At 38.3% G+C, this 20058-nt stretch overlaps 1 protein-coding gene across 1 annotated transcript in view; it reads left to right on the forward strand.

Moving 5' to 3' along the window:
- The window catches only part of LOC126456827 (inactive peptidyl-prolyl cis-trans isomerase FKBP6), a 60488-nt gene continuing 40430 nt past the window's right edge, over nucleotides 1-20058 (forward strand). Inside the window, exons 1-3 of the mRNA XM_050092629.1 lie at nucleotides 1-212; nucleotides 1190-1430; nucleotides 19386-19650. Coding sequence (XP_049948586.1) covers nucleotides 127-212; nucleotides 1190-1430; nucleotides 19386-19650 — 592 coding nt within the window. The 5' untranslated portion in view covers nucleotides 1-126. The remainder of the gene's footprint in view (nucleotides 213-1189; nucleotides 1431-19385; nucleotides 19651-20058) is intronic.

The raw sequence follows: 20058 nt of genomic DNA on the forward strand, positions 1-20058 counted from the left end.
TATTGTATCGTTAGAGCGGCCACGGGCCATGTGTTGCTGAGAGGAAGTTTGTTTTGTGTATGCTTGCGTTATTGTTGTGGACAGGAACAATAGTTTATCTGATTTACCCCATCCTTTTCCCTCAGAATGGATCCAGACCAGTCTGACGATGGCTTTGATTTTGAGGAAGAAGCCGAACCGTGTACAAGACTTACAGACGGCATAAATCTCCAGTAAGACTGATTTTGTCATAGTAATCATCTGTATAACGTATTGTTTATGATTTCTAACTGTATGGGTTCTAAAACCAAATATACCTGAATGGTATCGTAAAAAATAAAGTAAGCGAGTTTGTTTTACAGTGCTTGTACATATGACTTCACTCTTCCAAAGTGATGCATCTTGAACATCAGCGCTGGGATAGATTCTGTTGGTCGAGTGAAGATCATGTGAACATTGGTTATCACGTCAAGGTTTGTTAGAGCGCCCCTAAAACCATTGTAAAAACCACGCAACATTAATATGTGGCAAATTTCGATTGCTGAATATCAGTTACAATAAACTTACACGGGCATGTTGATGTGGGTGCGGATTACATGGGCATGTTGATGTGGGTGTGGATAGAATTTTGTGTAGCCAACTCCTCATGGATAGTTCATACTATTAGCATATTACAACACCAACATCCAGAACAAAGCAAGGTACAGATAGTAGAAATTTTGAGGCGTAGTTACCTGAAACAAATTGTATGTGAATCTGGGGACATTATACAGTAGGGACTTAGGAATGTGGCAGTGCTGCCCTGAAGTTACTGACCTCATATTCGGGAGGATGGAGTTGCTCTGTCCATCCATTCTGGTTTGGGTTTTACATAGTGTCCCTGGATTGCTAAGACAAGTGCCGCCAGGATGGTTCCTTAATCAATACCACTGCCAGCCACCTGTCCTGTCCTCATAAAGCATGTTATGTAGTTTGCTGTGTCTTTTATATTTTGATGTAGTGATTTGCACTTAATTATCTGAACAAATGCCATATTGTTGTGAGATGACAATTGGATGAAGAAATAAATTAAACATATGAGAGTCCTTTTTTCTAATGATTTCATGCTTTTATAAAAAATTGATAGCAGCATAAAATGTTACCGTATATTTTATTTTGTTCTTATAGTGTTATGTAGTAGAAATGTTCAGTTCAATCGGTATTGTTTCAGAGAACTGATAAGTAACTCCTCTGCAACATTTGAGGTAAACACGAGTAGTGAAGCTGCACTTGAAGAGAGTTATGGAAGTTACTTCAGTGAAAAAGATGTACTGGACTATGTCAATTTAGACTGTGTTGATGTTGGTTCAGATGATGAAACAATAGGGCAAGGAGCTCCAGAGAATACGCCATTTGAAAGAATTGCTACAAAAATGAAGAACATTACAGAAGATGGAAAAGTTAAGAAAAGAGTAAGTATTTAGAGTCTTCTGTCAATTATACTTGATCTGTGTAGATTACAATTCAACCCTCTGTAGGGGAGATTTACTGGTTGGGATGAGAAGCAAAGACTTTCCTCCCTTGAACATTGGTCTGGGTGACTTTTCTAAACCCTCCACCATTCCCTAAACCTCACCAATCCTTTAATTTCATTCCTCTTCCTTAACCTTCGATCCTTCTAATCAGAAAATGAACTTGATCACACCTTCTGTTCTGTTCACCATTGTCACATGACTCGCTATCTCAGGTGCCAGTTGCCCCAGTTAGTTGTGGACAGCGCTTGGAGCTGATAACTTAACAAATATGATTTGATTGTGTATTTTGTCTGTGTGCTGCATGTTTTACATGACAATGTTCTAAAGTAGCTGTGAATTCTGTCAGAAAAGTGATAATGCTCTTACCATGCAGCTAAGTATATCCAATACTGCATGTTAAATGGCAGTGTGGAATTATTTCCAGAAAGCATAGTCTGTATCAGTTCAGGCAGGCTAAAAAAAAATGTTACGTTCATAGTCTCAGATGTTACTGAATTTATCGTATGTTAATCTGAAGGGCTAAGTAAGGAACATGTATCTTTTTGTTTTCTCCAAAAAAAATTCTGCTCTGAGATACAGCCCACCAAAGATGACAATGCACATACCATTTTGAAGATGTGAATTTTGGAAGAAAATTCTTTTTTTTTTTTTTTTAATTTGAAAGATAATTGCTTTATGATTACAAAGAAATCTTCCATTTGGACTTGTCAGTCAAAGTTCTTTTACTATAGCATCCTGAACTGTTTTTATAATTTATTTTATTTTATTTTTTTCAAAAATTCCAGTCCATAATTATTGTTTTTTATTCCCTGTTGATTATTATGGTATAGTCCTACATTCCCTGAAAAGGAGAGCTTCCACTTTTAAGTTGAACAGATTTTATAAACAATTGAAATTTTTGCCATACATAAAACCTGTTTTATTACCACATTATCACATAACAGGCTCATAAAAGTCTTAACCTAGCATTATTTAATGTAATTTTAGTTCTGGAAGATGAGTAAGAGACTCATTTTTCAAGCATTTTAAATGATTCCAAAATGCACGTGAAAGGTCCAAAGACTTTAAGGTTTCAATTTATACAACATCTGTGCACTCTGTTTTGTACTGAACTAAAAATGTGTTCCGCTGCTTCAGTATCTTCCTTTGATATAGAGTGATACCTTCCTTTTGAATCAATAGGATCTGGAGCACTTACAATCTTCAAAACATTGTGAACAGGAAGTGAGCACTGATGGCATTGTTGCCGTCCTTCAGCTGGAAACCTATATCCAGCAGCTGGTCCATGTGTCTTCTGAATCCCTTTCACAGGAATAGTTTGTCTGGACCGTCAGGCATCATCCAACTGGGAACTAGTTACAGGTGGGACCCCACAAGGTTCCATCTTAGGGCATTTACTTTTTCTTGTGTATATCAATGACCTTTCATCATTAATGTTACCAGTTGCCAAGTTTGTTTTGTTTGCCAATGATACAAACATTGCAATAAGTAGCAAATCAAGTGTAGTCTTAGATTGATCAGCTAATAAAATATTTGTGGACATTAATCACTGGTTTCTAGCCAATCCATTATCACTAAACTTTGAAAAAACACACTACATGCAGTTCAGAACTTGTAAGGGGTGTCCCACGAGTATATGCGTAACGTATGATGACAAGCAGAAAGAAGAAGCGGACAGTGTTTAATTCTTGGGATTACAGCTTGATAATAAATTCAACTAGGAGGAGCACACCACAGAACTGCTGAAGCATCTAAACAAATCTCCATTTGCAATGCAAATTCTGTTGGACATAGGTGACATAAAAATGAAAAATCTGGCATACTATGTTTACTTTCACTCCATAATGTCATATGGGATTATTTTTTGGGGTAAAGTTTTCTGGGCACAAAAATGTACAATAAGAGCTATATGTGGTGTGAACTAAAAACATCCTGCAGAGGCCTATTTAGGGAACTAGGGATACTAACTGCTGCTTCCCAATATATTTTTTCCTTAATGAAATTTGTCATTAAAAATATATCACTTTTTCAAACCAACAGCTCAGTTCATGGAATCAGTACTAGAAATAACAATAATCTCCACAAGGATTTAAAGTCACTTACTTTTGTACAAAAAGGTGTGCATTATTCAGGAACACACATTTTCAATATCTTGCCAGCAGCCATAAAAAGCTTAATAACCATTGAAATTCAGTTTAAGAGAAGCCTGCAGGATTTATTGGTGGCCAACCCCTCCTACTCCATTGATGAATTTCTCAGTAGAAACAATTTTATGTGTGTGTGTGTGTGTGTGTGTGTGTGTGTGTGTGTGTGTGAAGTACAATCTAACTTCTGCACCATTTCAGTGCAGTAATATGTTCATTGTAAATAAATATTGTAGTAGACCTCTATATGTTTATTACTTTATAAAAAAAATTATGTTTTAAATTCAGTGCATTAATGCCATCTTAGTAAATGAGTGTTGTAAAATGATCCTTCCATATTGTGTTCATTAAAAAAAAAGACAGTTATTCCACTTGGGACCTGTGGAAGGTACATTAACTTATTTGCTTTAGTTGTAAATATTTGTCATGTATTATTGTTTTTCTGGCGTGTTCTACATCCTAGAGGACCTCCTCAGTACGGATCAGTTGTAATGAAAGTAAATCTCATCTGATCCTGTTGTGACAGTGCCACGACATTTAACAGTGCTGCCACGACAGTACGCGCAAACGGCGATAGAGGCGCTCCGCAACTCGGCTGAGCGCGGGAGCGCCACCTAGCTACGAACAGCGCCGGCCGCATGTCATGGCACGGCAGTCGAATGAGAGATACTGAGTTGTTATCATGTAACCAGCTATTGTTCATAAGTGAGTGTCTTTGAATATCCATGCAATTATTGGTGATTAAATGTTATAACAGATCCAATAAAAAAACTTAAACCTGGTCATTACTCCAATGATACCCGTGCACTTCATGTGGGAGAATTACAGACCAGTTATCAGCAAAATCACAGTGAAGCACTAAACGTAGTTCTTCAGCCTGTACACATCCTTTCACTTCTGCAATGTGTTTTTGTTGCAATTTCTTCAGATGCTGGTGTGTTTCTGCTTTCACTCACCATTTACCAAGTTCATCAGTGAAACTGTCGAAGACAACAGTTTTCTTAATTAGTTTATTTTCCTCCCATGTCACATATGTAATTTCTGCAGAGTTATCTGCTGCATCTTCCAGGCAAGTATCTGTAAAGACAGCCCTCCCTTTCCAGGGCAGTCACCACATTCTTGAAACAAACAAGTCTCTTGCTTTACATCACAGACTACTAGTGACTTCACACGCCCAACCAAGATGTCATATGTCACGTGCTCCAGTAAGTTCTTCAAAGTTACCACACAAAGTTCAAAATTCACACAGTGCACACATAAACAGACATATCTAGGTGGGTGTGGAACTACCCACTAGGGTTGTAGTGCATAAAATTTTGATTTTCCAATACGTAAAGTTGTATATTTGCCCTTATGAATTGCAAAAGTTTGTTTAATACTGCAAGTCACATACCTCTTCACTTTCACAATTTTTTGACCTTCAGCTGTTACAGTTATAGTGTCTTCTTTGTTATCATTCTGGCGAGAACAGTCCCATTTATCTTCCAGATAAAATGACTGCACTATTTCAACTTGAGTTGCTTTTACAGGATGACCATGATAGGATCTGGTCTTTCAAAGACTCCTTTTGCAGATCTCACATTCCTTGATTTGTCTACCATGTAGTTTGATACTGCTGGAATGTGGTTCAAGATTGTTTTTTTTGACTATGTCTCTGCAATAATAGTTTAAACTTGTACCTTTTCACTGTAGGATGTACACTATTCAACAACTGAATTGATATTTGTGAAAAATTCCTGGCAAGAGGTCCAAGAGTGCTTTGGTTCATTTTATTCTGAAGATGGAATTTCTACTTTGAAGAGTGTGGTCAGTTTTGCTGTAGTGTATTCACCCATAGCTTTAGTAATTTCTCTGCACTTTCTTGATGCATAGAGCATATGACTCAACTTCACGGACCATGGTTTGGTAACAGGACTAACACCTACCTCTGTAGTTGATTGATTCACAGTATTTAATTCTTCCTCTATTGATACAAAATCTGCATCATCTGCACTATGGGGGGCTTCACCTTGTTCAGATACTATCATTATTGTTATTCGTCACTGGAAACATCTTCATATAGCTCTTTTATTGATATGCAAATAGTCAGCACACTTCACTCTCCTGTGGCCCCAGTGAGAAGAAATTTCAAACATCCTTTACACAAAACACACTGCAGCTGTGTCAACTGGAAAATTCCTCACGAAAACACAGAACTCACTGGGTGGTCTCATATCTCTTAGAAGCCTCTTCAGTAAGCAAATTAGCACTGAACACTACAATATAGAAACCCGCAATGAAGAACCAGAACAGAGAAACTTGACAGGAAACCACAACAAAGTGTAAGAAGTAACTGCAACAAAGAAAGTGAAAGGAAATAACTGCAACAAAGTAAGTGATAATAAATAACTGCAATGCAACAAAGCCAGTAGAAATAAACATTGTGACAAAGAAATTAGTAAGAAACAACTTCAGTGAAGACATACATTGCCCTTGAAAGTTAAAAAAAATGATTTTTTAAAATGAAACCTGTCCAACTGAAAAGTGGAAGCTCTTCTGTGCAGAGAACATGGTACTAATCAACAGAAAAAAATCTAACTTTCCTGGATTGGCATTTTTGAAAAAATAAATTTTTTTTGTAAATTATATGCAAAATTCAAAAGGCAACAGTAAAAGAACTTTGACAGATATGTTCAAACGGAAGATACCATTGTAATCATAAAGCAATTATCTTTCAAATTAAAAAAAACTCATACAAAATATCTAAAACTGTTACAGATATACAGCATTTTAGAAACTTTTCCGAAATTCGCAGCTTCAAAATGGTGTTCGCAGTGCCATCTTTGGAAGCCTGTATCTTGTGGCAGGAATTTTTTTTGTAGGAAAAAAAAATACATGTTTCTTACTTTTTCCTGAATTTTAACATATGCTAAATTCAATAACATCCGAGACTATGAATGTAACCCCCCGTGCCTGAAGTGATACGGATTATGCCAAAAGCAAACATAGTTAGTAGCTGAAAAACTTAAAACAGTCCAAGAGTATGGCAAAAGCAATTCGTAACATTATTAAACGAAGAAAAATAGTAAACTAAAAAAAGATAACAACCTAGGAAATAAGTGTAACAAATATAGTGACACTTCAGACCATTACCCACCATATCAAGTGATTACTTTCCCCACTGTTGCAGCAAATGTTGAACCCGCCAACAAAATACCAAACACAAATCTATTAGATTGAACTGCGCAAACACTGCATGGGAAAACAACAAGAAGTAGTAGCGTGTGTTTTCTGCTAAATATGTGCTCTGCAATTTACCCTACAGTATGGTGGGGAGTACTTTTGGTACTACTATCATTCTTGCTGCCCCCTCCTGCACCCACACTCCCTTTTTACCTCTGTAATCCATAAACCTTCCATTCGGGATCAAAGAGATGAAACAGTTTTTGAGATAAAGCAATTTGAAGGTTTTGTTATAAAAACTGAGTACTTTCTAATAGCTTTTTGCAAACCTTTCTAAGGTAAATAAAAAATAAAAAGTATATTTGATTCATTGTTGTTTCCTATTAGATGTTACATATTCTCGTCACTTGGTGGACACTGATGAAATATTTTGTGAAATTATCCGCATCATTACATTTGTCAAATTCTTAACTTAATGACTGATGCTTATAGCTTTAAGTAATATTAGAATATTATAAAGTACTGCAGCTGTGTTTGTAATGTCTTTATCAATATAGATTAATATGAATGTGTGTTAGAGCTATTCAGTGACTGCAGTACACAAGAGAACTGTTTTTCAGCAAGTTTACTGTCAGTCTGTGAAGGAGAATGCATAAAGGCCATTGTTGGTCTGCTGTAATAAATAATTGAGAGCTAACAGAAACAAGAATCATGTGGTTAGTGCTTTATCACAGCTGTTTACTGTTTGTGCATTATTGTTTCAAACACGATAAAACATAGACATTTGGACTAGTAATGTAAGCCAAAAGTGGCTTCCATGCAACGGCTAACATGATGAACTAGCAACAATTAAAGGAGGCCAAAATAAGAAAAAGACATGAAGTATATTCCTGTGATTCCTAAATGTTTCCCTCATTTTCCAATTCATTAGCAGTGTTGAGTCCTTGATATAATGTGTGATACGTAGGAAGTATAACACAATTATTAAATAAATCTATAAGTTGTTTTTCTTTTTGTTACTTATGCAGAGAGGACCATCATATCATAGAATATTGTCTTCAGGTACCGAATTCGATGAATTTCATAGGCCAGGTCTTCTCCTGATGTGACAAATTTGAACTTCACGATCATCATCGGAATACTTTGAAAATATTATATCAGTTTGATGTTTCCGCTATTGCATTCCAGTAGTTGTAAGCCATTTTACAGTTTCTCCATTTTCAGTGATTTTCTATTCCAAATTAGTTTCTTACGAAGCTGATTGAATTTGAGTACGATTAACTGATCTGTACTTATAACACTAACTAAAACGGCCTTGCTGTGCTGGTACTGTGAACGGCTGAAAGCAAGGGGAAACTACAGCCGTAATTTTTCCCGAGGGCATGCAGCTTTACTGTATGGTTAAATGATGATGGCGTCCTCTTGGGTAAAATATTCCAGAGGTAAAATAGTCCCCCATTCGGATCTCTGGGCAGGGACTACTCAAGAGGATGTCGTTATCAGGAGAAAGAAAACTGGTGTTCTACGGATCGGAGCGTGGAATGTCAGATCCCTTAATCGGGCAGTTAGGTTAAAGTTAGATATAGTGGGAATTAGTGAAGTTTGGTTGCAGGAGGAACAAGACTTCTGGTCAGGTGACTACAGGGTTATAAACACAAAATCAAATAGAGGTAATGCAGGAGTAGGTTTAATAATGAATAGGAATGCGGGTAAGCTACTACAAACAGCATAATGAACGCATTATTGTGGCCAAGATAGATACGAAGCCCATGCCTACCACAGTAGTATAAGTTTATATGCCAATTAGCTCTGCAGATGACAAAGAAATTGAAGAGATGTATGATGAAATAAAAGAAATTATTCAGATAGTGAAGGGAGACGAAAATTTAATAGTCACGGGTGACTGGAATTCGCCAGTAGGAAAAGGGAGAGAAGGAAACGTAGTAGGTGAATATGGATTGGGGGTAAGAAACGAAAGAGGAAGCCGCCTGGTAGAATTTTGCGTAGAGCACAAAGTAATCATAGCTAACACTTGGTTCAAGAATCATAAAAGAAGACTGTATACATGGAAGAAGCCTGGAAATACTGTCAGGTTTCAGATAGATTATGTAATGGTAAGACAGAGATTTAGGAACCAGGTTTTAAATTGTAAGACATTTCCAGGGGCGGATGTGGACTCTGACCACAATCTATTGGTTATGAACTGTAGATTAAAACTGAAGAAGCTGCAAAAAGGTGAGAATTTAAGGTGATGGGACCTCGATAAACTGAAAGAACCAGAGGTTGTAGAGAGTTTCAGGGAGAGCATAAGGGAACAATTGACAAGAATGGGGGAATGAAATACAGTAGAAGAAGAATGGGTAGCTTTGAGGGATGAAATAGTGAAGGCAGCAGAGGATCAAGTAGGTAAAAAGACGAGGGCTAGTAGAAATCCTTGGGTAACAGAAGAAATATTGAATTTAATTGATGAAAGGAGAAAATATAAAAATGCAGTAAATGAAGCAGGCAAAAAGGAATACAAACGTCTCAAAAATGAGATCGACAGGAAGTGCAAAATGGCTAAGCAGGGATGGCTAGAGGACAAATGTAGGGATGTAGAAGCTTATCTCACTAGGGGGTCAGATAGATACTGCCTACAGGAAAATTAAAGAGACCTTTGGAGAAAAGAGAACCACTTGTATGAATATCAAGAGCTCAGCTGGAAACCCAGTTCCAAGCAAAGAAGGGAAAGCAGAAAGGTGGAAGGAGTATATAGAAGGGGCTAGACAAGGGCGATGTACTTGAGGACAATATTATGGAAATGGAAGATGATGTAGATGAAAATGGAATGGGAGATATGATACTGCGTGAAGAGTTTGACAGAGCACTCAAAGACCTGAGTTGAAACAAAGCCCCAGGAGTAGACAAGATTCCGTTAGAACTACTGACAGCCTTTGGAGAGCCAGTCCTGACAAAACTCTGTACCATCTGGTGAGCAAGATGTATGAGACAGGTGACATACCCTCAGACTTCAAGAAGAATATAATAATTCCAATACCAAAGAAAGCAGGTGTTGACAGATGTGGAAATTACCGAACTATCGGTTTAATAAGTCACAGCTGCAAAATACTAACACGAATTCTTTACAGACGAATGAAAAAACTAGTAGAAGCCGACCTCGGGGAAGATTAGTTTGGATGCCATAGAAATATCGGAACACGTGAGGCAATACTGACCCTACGACTTATCTTAGAAGCTAGATTAAGGAACAGCATTTGTAGACTTAGAGAAAGCTTTTGACAATGTTGACTGGAATACTCTTTTTCAAATGCCGAAGGTGGCAGGGGTAAAATACAGGGAGCGAAAGGCTATTTACAATTTGTACAGAAACCAGATGGCAGTTATAAGAGTCGAGGGGCATGAAAGGGAAGCAGTGGTTGGGAAAGACGTGAGACAGGGTTGTAGCCTTTCCCCGATGTTATTCAATCTGTATATTGAGCAAGCAGTGAAGGTAACAAAAGAAAAATTCGGAGTAGGTATTAAAATCCATGGAGAAGAAATAAAAACTTTGAGGTTCGCCGATGACATTGTAATTCTGTCAGAGACAGCAAAGGACTTGGAAGAGCAGTTGAACGGAAGGGACAGTGTCTTGAAAGGAGGATATAAGATGCACATCAACAAAAGCAAAACGAGGATAATGGAATGTAGTCGAATTAAGTCGGGTGATGCTGAGGGAATTCGATTAGAAACTGAGACGGCTAAAGTAGTAAAAGAGTTTTGCTATTTGGAGAGCAAAATAACTGATGTTGGTCGAAGTAGAGAGGATATAAACTGTAGACTGGCAATGGCAAGGAAAGTATTTGTGAAGAAGAGAAATTTGTTAACATCGAGTATAGATTTAAGTGTCAGGAAGTCGTTTCTGAAAGTATTTACATGGAGTGTAGCCATGTATGGAAGTGAAACATGGACGATAAATAGTTTGGACAATAAGAGAATAGAATCTTTCAAAATGTGGTGGTACAGAAGAATGCTGAAGATTAGGTGGGTAGATCACATAACTAATGAGGAAGTGTTGAATAGGATTGGGGAGAAGAAAAGTTTGTGGCACAACTTGACTAGAAGAAGGGATCGGTTGGTAGGACATGTTCTGAGGCATCAAGGGATCACCAGTTTAGTATTGGAGGGGAATGTGGAGGGTAAAAATCGTAGAGGGAGGCCAAGAGACGAATACACTAAGCAGATTCAGAAGGATGTAGGTTGCAGTAGGTACTGGGAGATGAAGAAGCTTGCATGGGGTAGAGTAGCATGGAGAGCTGCATCAAACCAGTCTCAGGACTGAAGACCACAACAACAACAATTTCTATCACTCTGTTCTTGTTGGAAGACATTTTTACTGTAGCGTATCAGTGAGTGGTATCAAAAACATCCACATGTTCACTCTTTCTTTAGATGGTGTCATGCACTGCGTCTACTTTCATTTGTGAATGCCCAAGCTCGAAAAAGCGTTGGGTGATGGTTGAAATGGTCAGTATATTCACTGCATGCAGACACATAATGCTCATGTAGGCATTCCTGTTCTGGCAAGCAAGTGAAGTACAGCTTGCAAGTCAAATTCAGCCAGCACAGATTCAGCCTTTTTTTAAAACTCCCTTGCCTTTGCTTTCCTTCTCAAATATCTTCTTGTTCTCTTTTAAATGCTTTATCTTTCTTTTGCTCATTTAAATGATGTGTAAGCTTAAAAACATTTTATCACTCATATTTTTCGCGCTCTATGGAATTTCAGATTAAATTCTGTTGTCGATATTCTGCCGATACAACCATAATTTCTCTGCTGCCTTCCCTTCTTCATGGCACTGTTACCGATATAAATCGTATGTTATCTTAATGCTTACATCAGCAGGTAAATAGTCAGCTGTACATTGCTTCCTCTTGTTCCTTGTAACCTGTCTACTTTGTTCCGGTCACTTTACACTTGGCTTATGATATCTTCCTCCCTGTTTCTCAATTACATGATGAACATTTTTTTTAAAGGTTTCAGAAATGTCAAATGTCTTGAGAAAAACTTCATACACGCTTGAATCTTATCAGCTCCCTAATAAGATATAATTTCTTGGTCTTCTTCCATTGCGAGTTACCAGATTTTGTTCTCGCACTTCGTTTTTCTTCTTCCTCAAGTAACTTACATAGGTAATGATCTTGTAGCTCAACTGAACCAAGATCGTAGCAGATGGTATGGATATTTTGTCTGTCATGCTCAGTAAATGTACTGCTTCACTGTTGTTGACATTTAGAGTAATCTTTTGGCTTCGCATTTCATGCAAGAACTTCGGACTTCTTTGAAGAAATATATGTCCTATGATACTGTTGATTGACTTTTCTTTGATTTCTTTTCCATTCCTCTTTAAGAGCTACCCTTAAGTTTTCTTCTTTTGTACTGTTCTCAACACCAGCATTATTATAGTGGTAACTTACTTGCACTCTAGTTACATCCTCAGCAAGTTTTGTGGTATCTTTTACAAAGGAGGTTCTATGTTCAACACTGCTGTCTGTAAATATAACAAAGCAAGTGTTAACTGTGGATTCCAGTAGCATTCAGTACTTGTTTGGCTACCTGCCAGAAGCAGTAGCTTCATCCAATTGATTGGAAGGCTCATCAACTGTATTTGAACCAAACATTCCTGGCTGTCCCTTCATCCTTTTCACATTGCAGTTCCTTGTCAGCTATTGACAGAAACAACAACAACAAAAACAACAGCAATAACAATAATGATGATAATAACTACTTAAAGATGTATACTAAGAAACAGGTTCTAATACTAATAAAATTCCACTAAATTCCATTCCTTCTCCGGGCACTTTTTCGCGGTCCTTCTTCCTCTGCACTCCATTACGCTCCTACTTGTAAACCCATTTACAACTGAAACAATGTTCATTTTCTTTGCCAAGATGTCGAATTTCATTGTTGTCACAGGGCAATGTGCGTCGGAAAAGAAGTATTGGGAGAAGCAACTTCGAACAGCTCTCTTAGGATCAGAGAAACATAATAGCTGTTCTGTTTCAGAAATTAACACAACATCCTGTGGTCGAACAGCAGTTCAGCTCTTCTGTATATCTGAGCCGTACTGTTTTCCATAAATCATAGTGTCAAAAATGTAGTTATGTCCGTCTGATCCTAAATGGGTGAAATGTGGGGGAATAATGACTTTTGATAAACGTCTATATGAAATGTAATTTCCCTAACTTTTCTCATTGTGGTCATTTCATAAGACAAATGTGGGAGGAAGTAGTATGTGTTGCCTGAATCTTCCTGGAAAGTAAGCTGTCAGAATTTCGAAAGTAAACCTATCCATGCTACTCAGTGCCTCTGCTTAACACTCTTGCTGTTACTGAAAGGTCCTGTGTCAGAATGTGCCAATCTTTGTTGCTCTTCTCTCGTCCAGGGTGTATATGCCCCAGGACAACTTGGAAATCTGGGAAAAACAGAGAAATGTTTTCATCTGGGAAAAATAGAGGATTTTTTTTAGAATTCTGTGAATTTTTCATTGTTTTTGTTTTCAGTTAAGTTTCTGTAATGTTGACTGTTAAGAACTGATACTCAAACAACAATTTTACTTTAGCCCACTACTGCAGAATAATACTGCGCCAATAAAACATAAATGAGAGAAATAGAACTTAAGTTGCAAAAGAAAGTGCGCCATTTGCAGCAACGAAACACAGTGCACACACAAGCATCTGCGGACAGCGACACATGTTGAAGGATTTAGGACAGAGACTGTGCTATACTTTGTAGCACTGAACTGCTTTCAGTGTATGCGATATCACAACTGCTAACATTTCTAACAGACAGCAACAAAATATTGTGAATGGTGGTTTAAGAAGTGTTACTTTCAAATTAAATTTTCTTTTGCGCAAGATGAATTATATTACATGTGAGAATGTGCAATGAAATCGGGGAGTGTTTGACCCTCATTCATAACTTACCATTCTGAGGACCAGCCATTAGGCAATTATTTAAAATTTAACTGGTGCATTTGTGTTTGGTGTTCTTAAAGGGTAACACACGCTAAAAGACCAAACTTCGAGGTTAGTTTTTCATATTTATTTTAGTTTTTTCATAGATTACAAATTATACAACAACATGGCAAAAAGTAGATATCCTTCAAAAAAGTGCAAGGTGAGTTCTTGAGCAATTTCACATGCAGTTGGCTTTTCTATGGAAAAGTCAAATTGCTCAACTGAACATGTATTCAGTCAGGTAACACATGAAATGTTCGATGCACAACAGTGAAATTTATAATTGCGTGTGTCCGAAATATTAATGTGCTCCAATTTAAGCAAAACTCTTAGAATCCTGCTTAACCACGCATTTAGAAAAAAAAAAAAAAAGGCAAAAATTTTTAGTGACCGATGTTATTTGTGAAAGTTTAGATTTTCCTGTAGCTGTATTTAAAATACATTAGTTTAAACAATTAACTTTTCCTGTTTGTGTATTTGTGCTACTCAACAGTGATATTGCTGTTGGCTGACTACATCACGTGGCCTATGCTCTGAATATCTTCTGTCATTGACTGGCAAGATCATGTGATATGAGCTACGACTGGCTGATAAAAAACTTTGCAGTCTCAATTTCAGTTTTTCAGAAGCTTCTGTTTTGTATTTGGTGGAATTATTGTTTATAGATTCGTAATATTTCAATTCAAACACATTCCTTTAAGGTCTTGTATATCACCAGAGGGAGAAGTTGTGAATCAGATTCATTATTACTATCAATCTAATGTGCCACGGTGCTTCAGTGATCAAAAGGAACATTTATAGGCAGCTCATAGAAAGCGGTCTGAGCTCACGGTGCCCCTTGCCATCCACCCCATCGTTGTCTGCATTATTTTCCTTGCCACCTGGTTGAGACGCAAACCACCTACCCCTAAAAGTCTGTTTGCAGCAGTGTCTGGAGCATTTGACCTGGAATCTCATAGACTGGTGTGAAATAGTCTATAGTGATGAGTGTCACTTCGAATTGAGCCCAATGACTAGAGAAGAAATTTCTGGAGACACCCGAAACAGTGATGGGATATCAACATGATCATCGCCCACCACACGGCCTGACAAACAGGAGTGTTGGTGTGGAGTGCCTTTTCATTTCATCCATTTGTAATAATTTGAATCAATTATATAAGGTTGCCTATAGTATTATAACCATTCCAAAACCCAAATATCATCCCTAGAACCGGGTTATGATGATCATGCGATTGCTCCAATCTGTGTTTGCTCTACACGGGACTTTTAGCTTATGGGGTCTTTTCTTGTATCCCATATTTTGCTGAAAAATCCATGTTATCACAATCTAGTGCTGTGCTGGGTGCAGCATTCAGATGCCATCCACCCCATTGTTGTCTGCATTATTTTCCTTGCCAACTGGTTGAGACGCAAACCACCAGCTTGCTGCAGTCTGTGTGTAAGTGGTTGAAGTGCTGGCTTGATGAGTCTACAGATTAGCTTCCTCAAATGACAGAAGTTGATGTTTCCTGCACCAAACAGGTCTTTGAGGCTGGGCGGTAGCATGGCAGGGAAGAAGTGATGTTGGTTGGTAGATTATAAGACTGACGTTAGTGTGTTGGGCCTGGGCAACAACCCTCCACATTGTCCTCGAGGGCAACAAACCCCCTTGGTTGCCCCTGGTCGTAGTGTGTCACTTATATATCTGTAGGTTTTGTGGAGGTTGTTGATTGTCGATTTGTTGTGGGGCACATTCATTCTGATGGTAGTAGAACTCTGTGTGCTCTCAGTATTGATGGTAAATATGTGATGCATGTGTCATATCACAACATTTGTTTCTTGTGCCCAGCCCACCCTGTGTCAGAGCATTTGCACTTGGACAGTAGCATTACAGCTGTGCTGGGTCCAATGTGGGTGGGACTCAATATTTGGAGCCTGACGAAGGAGTTCAGCTAGGCTCTTCTCATTGAGCGGTGTGGTCCTTTGTGTACTCAGGGATACTGAGGGAACAGTCTTGAAGGGTGCTTCCCCCAAACTCTTGTTCTAAATCTACATACATACTCTGTAAGTCACCACATGCTGCATGTCAGAGGATACCATGTTCCAAATGGATGGAGAGAAAAATGACTGTCTGTACACTTCTGTAGAAGCCTTATTTTCTCTTATCTTGTCTTTGTGGTCCTCATGCAAAATGCACATTGGTGGCAGTAGAATTGTTCTGCAAACTGGTTCTCAAAATTTTCTGAATAATGTTTTCAAAAAGAAAGTTGCCTTCCCTCCATGGATTCCCATTTGAGTTCACTGAGCATTTTCATAATACGGCCAGTAACAAATTTAGCAGCATGCCTCAGATTTGCTTTGATGTGTACCTTATCAGACTCGGTGGGGCCCAGAAACACTTGAGCAGTACTCAAGAACAGGCTGCACACATGTGTTTTATGTGTTGTTTCCTTTATAAATCATCTACATTTTCCCAAAATTCTTCCAATAAACTGACGTCAGGTACTACAAGAGAGGCGTTGTGCAGTACGGAGAGGTTTACTATCGAAATTGCGAGAGCATATTTGTTAAGCCCATAGACGTATCAAGGAATGAGCGCAACGACAAAGTGTGAGCAATGAGAACTAATAATGTGGCTCATTGATAACTATTCCTCCCATACATAATTCACAAATGAAATGGGCAAGGGGAAATCAGACACCCGAAGTGCCCTTCATCATACACCGTAAGATGGCTTATAGACATAGGTGGCTATAATACGGAACTAAGGTTATGGTGTGTATAGTAGATGGACATGCTGGATGGTATAGTGTGCTATTTTCAGTATGAATATAAATTGTTTAGGCATTTAGAACTGCAGATCCAGGGAAATATTGCTAGGCATGTACATTTAGTTGTAACTGCGAAATGTTGCTGGCATCACATGCACTCTAGGGTGCCCATTATATATTTTTTTTAAATTTCTATATTATTTCCCATTCCTAAATACATTCTGAAAAATGAGATTCAATATAAGTGAAAGTTTTTCATTCATACATATATTAGTAATTACTTAATTGGTCCAAAGGTTGGAAATTTGTAAAATCGGCAAGTTTTACATCAGTAAGTAGAGCCATAGCCAAACTTTGAGCCTATTTGTTGGACCATATAGTGTCAATGACTGTGACAAACTCAGATATTGTATTTATTTACACAAATACAACACAGAAAGTTCAAAGAATATGATGTGCTTGTCATCAGCACTACGGTTGGTTTCAGGCAGCTCTTAATTCCTTTTCAGCATGACTGCTGTTGACCACAATATCAACAGTGTCCCTTATGCATTCATACCTAGGCTACTCCTGCAACCCCTTTCCCTCTGCCATCCCTTTAACCACTGATTTTTCAGCAACAACTCACGAACGAGATGTTCCAGAAAACAGTGCAACCCTTTCCCTCTACCATACCTTCAACCATCGGTTTTTCAGCAGTGAGTTGTTCCAGAAAACAGTGATTGAAGGGATATTAGAGGGAAAGGGTTGCAGGAGTAGGCCTAGGTAGGAGTGCATAAGGGAGATTGTTGATGATGTGGGATGCAGCAGTCATGCTGGAATGAAGAGGAAAGCTGGTAACCGAAGGGAATGAAAAGCCGTAAGAGACCAACCTTAGTGCTTGTGGTAAGCACATCATATTCCTTGCACTTTTTGTATTGTTCTAGTGTAAATATATACGAGGGCTATCCACAAAGTACATTACGTTTTGGAATTAAAAATAAATAAAGTATTGGAAATTTTTTTTATTATATACAGATGAAAGCTACACTTAAATACTACTTTTCTACATAGTTGCCATTTAAATTAAGGCACTTATCGTAGCGATGGACGAGCTTGGAAATTCCTTCATCATAAAATTCAGCCGCCTGCACCTTCAACCACGTGGTTACTTCTTCTTGAAGCTGTGCATCGTCATCAAAACGCTGCATAGCCAACCACTTCTTCATTGCTGGGAATAAGTGTAAGTCGCTTGGTGCCAGGTCGGGACTGTACGGCGGATGAGGAAACAACTCCCACTTAAAAGATTCGAGAACTTCACGAGTGGCATTTTCCATGTGGGCCCGGGCGTTGTCGTGAATCAGCAAGATCTTTGAGCCCAACTTTCCCCTGCGTTTGTTTTGTATTGCTCTTCTGAGGTTGTACAGAGTTTGGCAATACCTTTGAGAGTTTATTGTAGTGCCTCTTTCCAGGAAATCCACAAAAATCACACCTTTTCTGTCCCAAAAGACAGTCGCCATCACCTTCCTTGCCGACATTGTCTGCATGCATTTCTTGGGTTTTTGGGGGGAATTTGTGTGCCCTCACTGCATTGACTGCAATTTTGTCTCGCAGTTCACATGCTTGACCCATGTTTCGTCACCAGTAACGATGCGTCCAAAAACGTTAACGCTGCAGCCATTCACTGATTTTTGTGAATCTCTGTCAAGATTTTTGGTATCCATCTTGCACAAAACTTGTGGTAACCAAGCTTTTCGGTAATGATTTCATGCAACAAACTTCGTGAAATCTGTGGAAAACTCATAGAGAGTTCCGTTATTGTGAAATTACGGTTTTCACGGACAACGGCATCTACTTTTTCGACAAGTTCGGCAGTCACTATGCTGGGTCTTCCACTTCGCTCTTCGTCGTGAACGTTAGTTCGGCCATTTTTAAATTTTATGACCCATTGACGCACTCCACCTTCAGTGATTATGTTGTCCCCATACACTTCACAAAGCTGCCGATAGATTTCTATCGGTGTACAGTTTTTTGCAGTCAGAAACCTTATTACAGCACGCACTTCACACTTCGCGGCATTTTCAATTAACACTGACATTTCAAACTGTCACAGTAACTCAATGGAGTACAGCACGAACCTCTCACTAGCACGGCAGGATGCCGACTGAGCGGCGGAATGCCTTGACACCAAGATGGCCGCGCTAGCTCCACCCCTAACGGACACAAACGAAAACGTAATGTAATTTGTGGATAGCCCTGGTACAAACTCCAAGTATGTCACATTCATTCATGCTATATGGACTAACAAATAGGAACAGAGTTTGACTATGGCTCTACTTACTGATGTGACCATATCATGAATAAGTGCGGCACTACAGTAAGAGGCAAACTTCATGTTCTACTAGATAGCAAATATTGAGAATGTATATACCTGTGGCCCCCAGTCACTGCTTTACTTTGAAAGTTGTTAAAAACAAAGGTAGTCAAATGTTTGTAAATGGTAAGTTTTATTGCACTGTCACACTGAATGAGTACCAATTTAATTTGTTTGGACAAATCTGTCATATAATTTTGATCACATGTTGCTGGCTTAATTCAGATACAGTTGTGAACCAGTTGAGCTCATTGTGACTAAAGACAGTGAAATATTACTGATTGAAGCTGAGCTGCTTAAACAAAAAGCTGTCTTTCACTCATTTGTACATTTTGTCTCTTGGGTAAATTTGGGAATGACGTATTTCCGCAGTACAGCCTTTGCTAAACAACTGATTGTTGATTCAGTTTTGTGCATCTCTTTTCAAGAAATGAATATTATATAAATAAATAAATAAATACAAAATAAAACCTTTTTCTCTGTTTATTAGGTCATTAAGCCAGGTAATGGGCCAATGGTAGAAAAAGACTCTGTTGTAATGATAAATTACAATGCTTATGTAGAATACAGTGAAGAGCCCTATGACTCTTCATATTTGCGAGGGCGCCCAGTAAGACAAAAAATGAATGAAGGAAACTTCATAGCAGGTTTAGAGGTTGGAATAAGCACTATGAAGAAGGGTGAAGTGGCGCAGTTCTTAATTCATCCAGATTATGGATATGGCAAGCTAGGATGTCCTCCACGAATACCACCAGGTATGTTGTCCAAGATTCCTTAATTATTATTATTATTTTTTTTTTTTATAGGTCTTCATGAAATGTGACTATTGCTGAATTTTCCCTCCTGACTATTTGTTTCAATAATCACAGCTGCAGCTTGATGAGTGCTTTAATTGTGAAGGTGGATGAAATTGTAAAAAAATTGAAGTTCTCAACAATCTCAAGATTTGTTTGAGCATAATAGAGCTTTATCAGACATGGTTCTGTTGGAGGTGGTACGTTATTGCCCTCCTCCAATATTTAAACTGACTTACCCAGCCAGTTATAGGGGGACCTACAATTTAATTCAGAAGTCGGCATTTTTCACATCTACAAATATTTTTGGTGGTGAAAGTAGTGATAAGTGACAGATAAAATGTCTATGATTGGCGGAGAATTGAACCT

The sequence above is a fragment of the Schistocerca serialis genome, chromosome 2 (genome assembly GCF_023864345.2).
Source record: "Schistocerca serialis cubense isolate TAMUIC-IGC-003099 chromosome 2, iqSchSeri2.2, whole genome shotgun sequence".
In the NCBI taxonomy this organism is placed as follows: Eukaryota; Metazoa; Arthropoda; class Insecta; order Orthoptera; family Acrididae; genus Schistocerca; species Schistocerca serialis.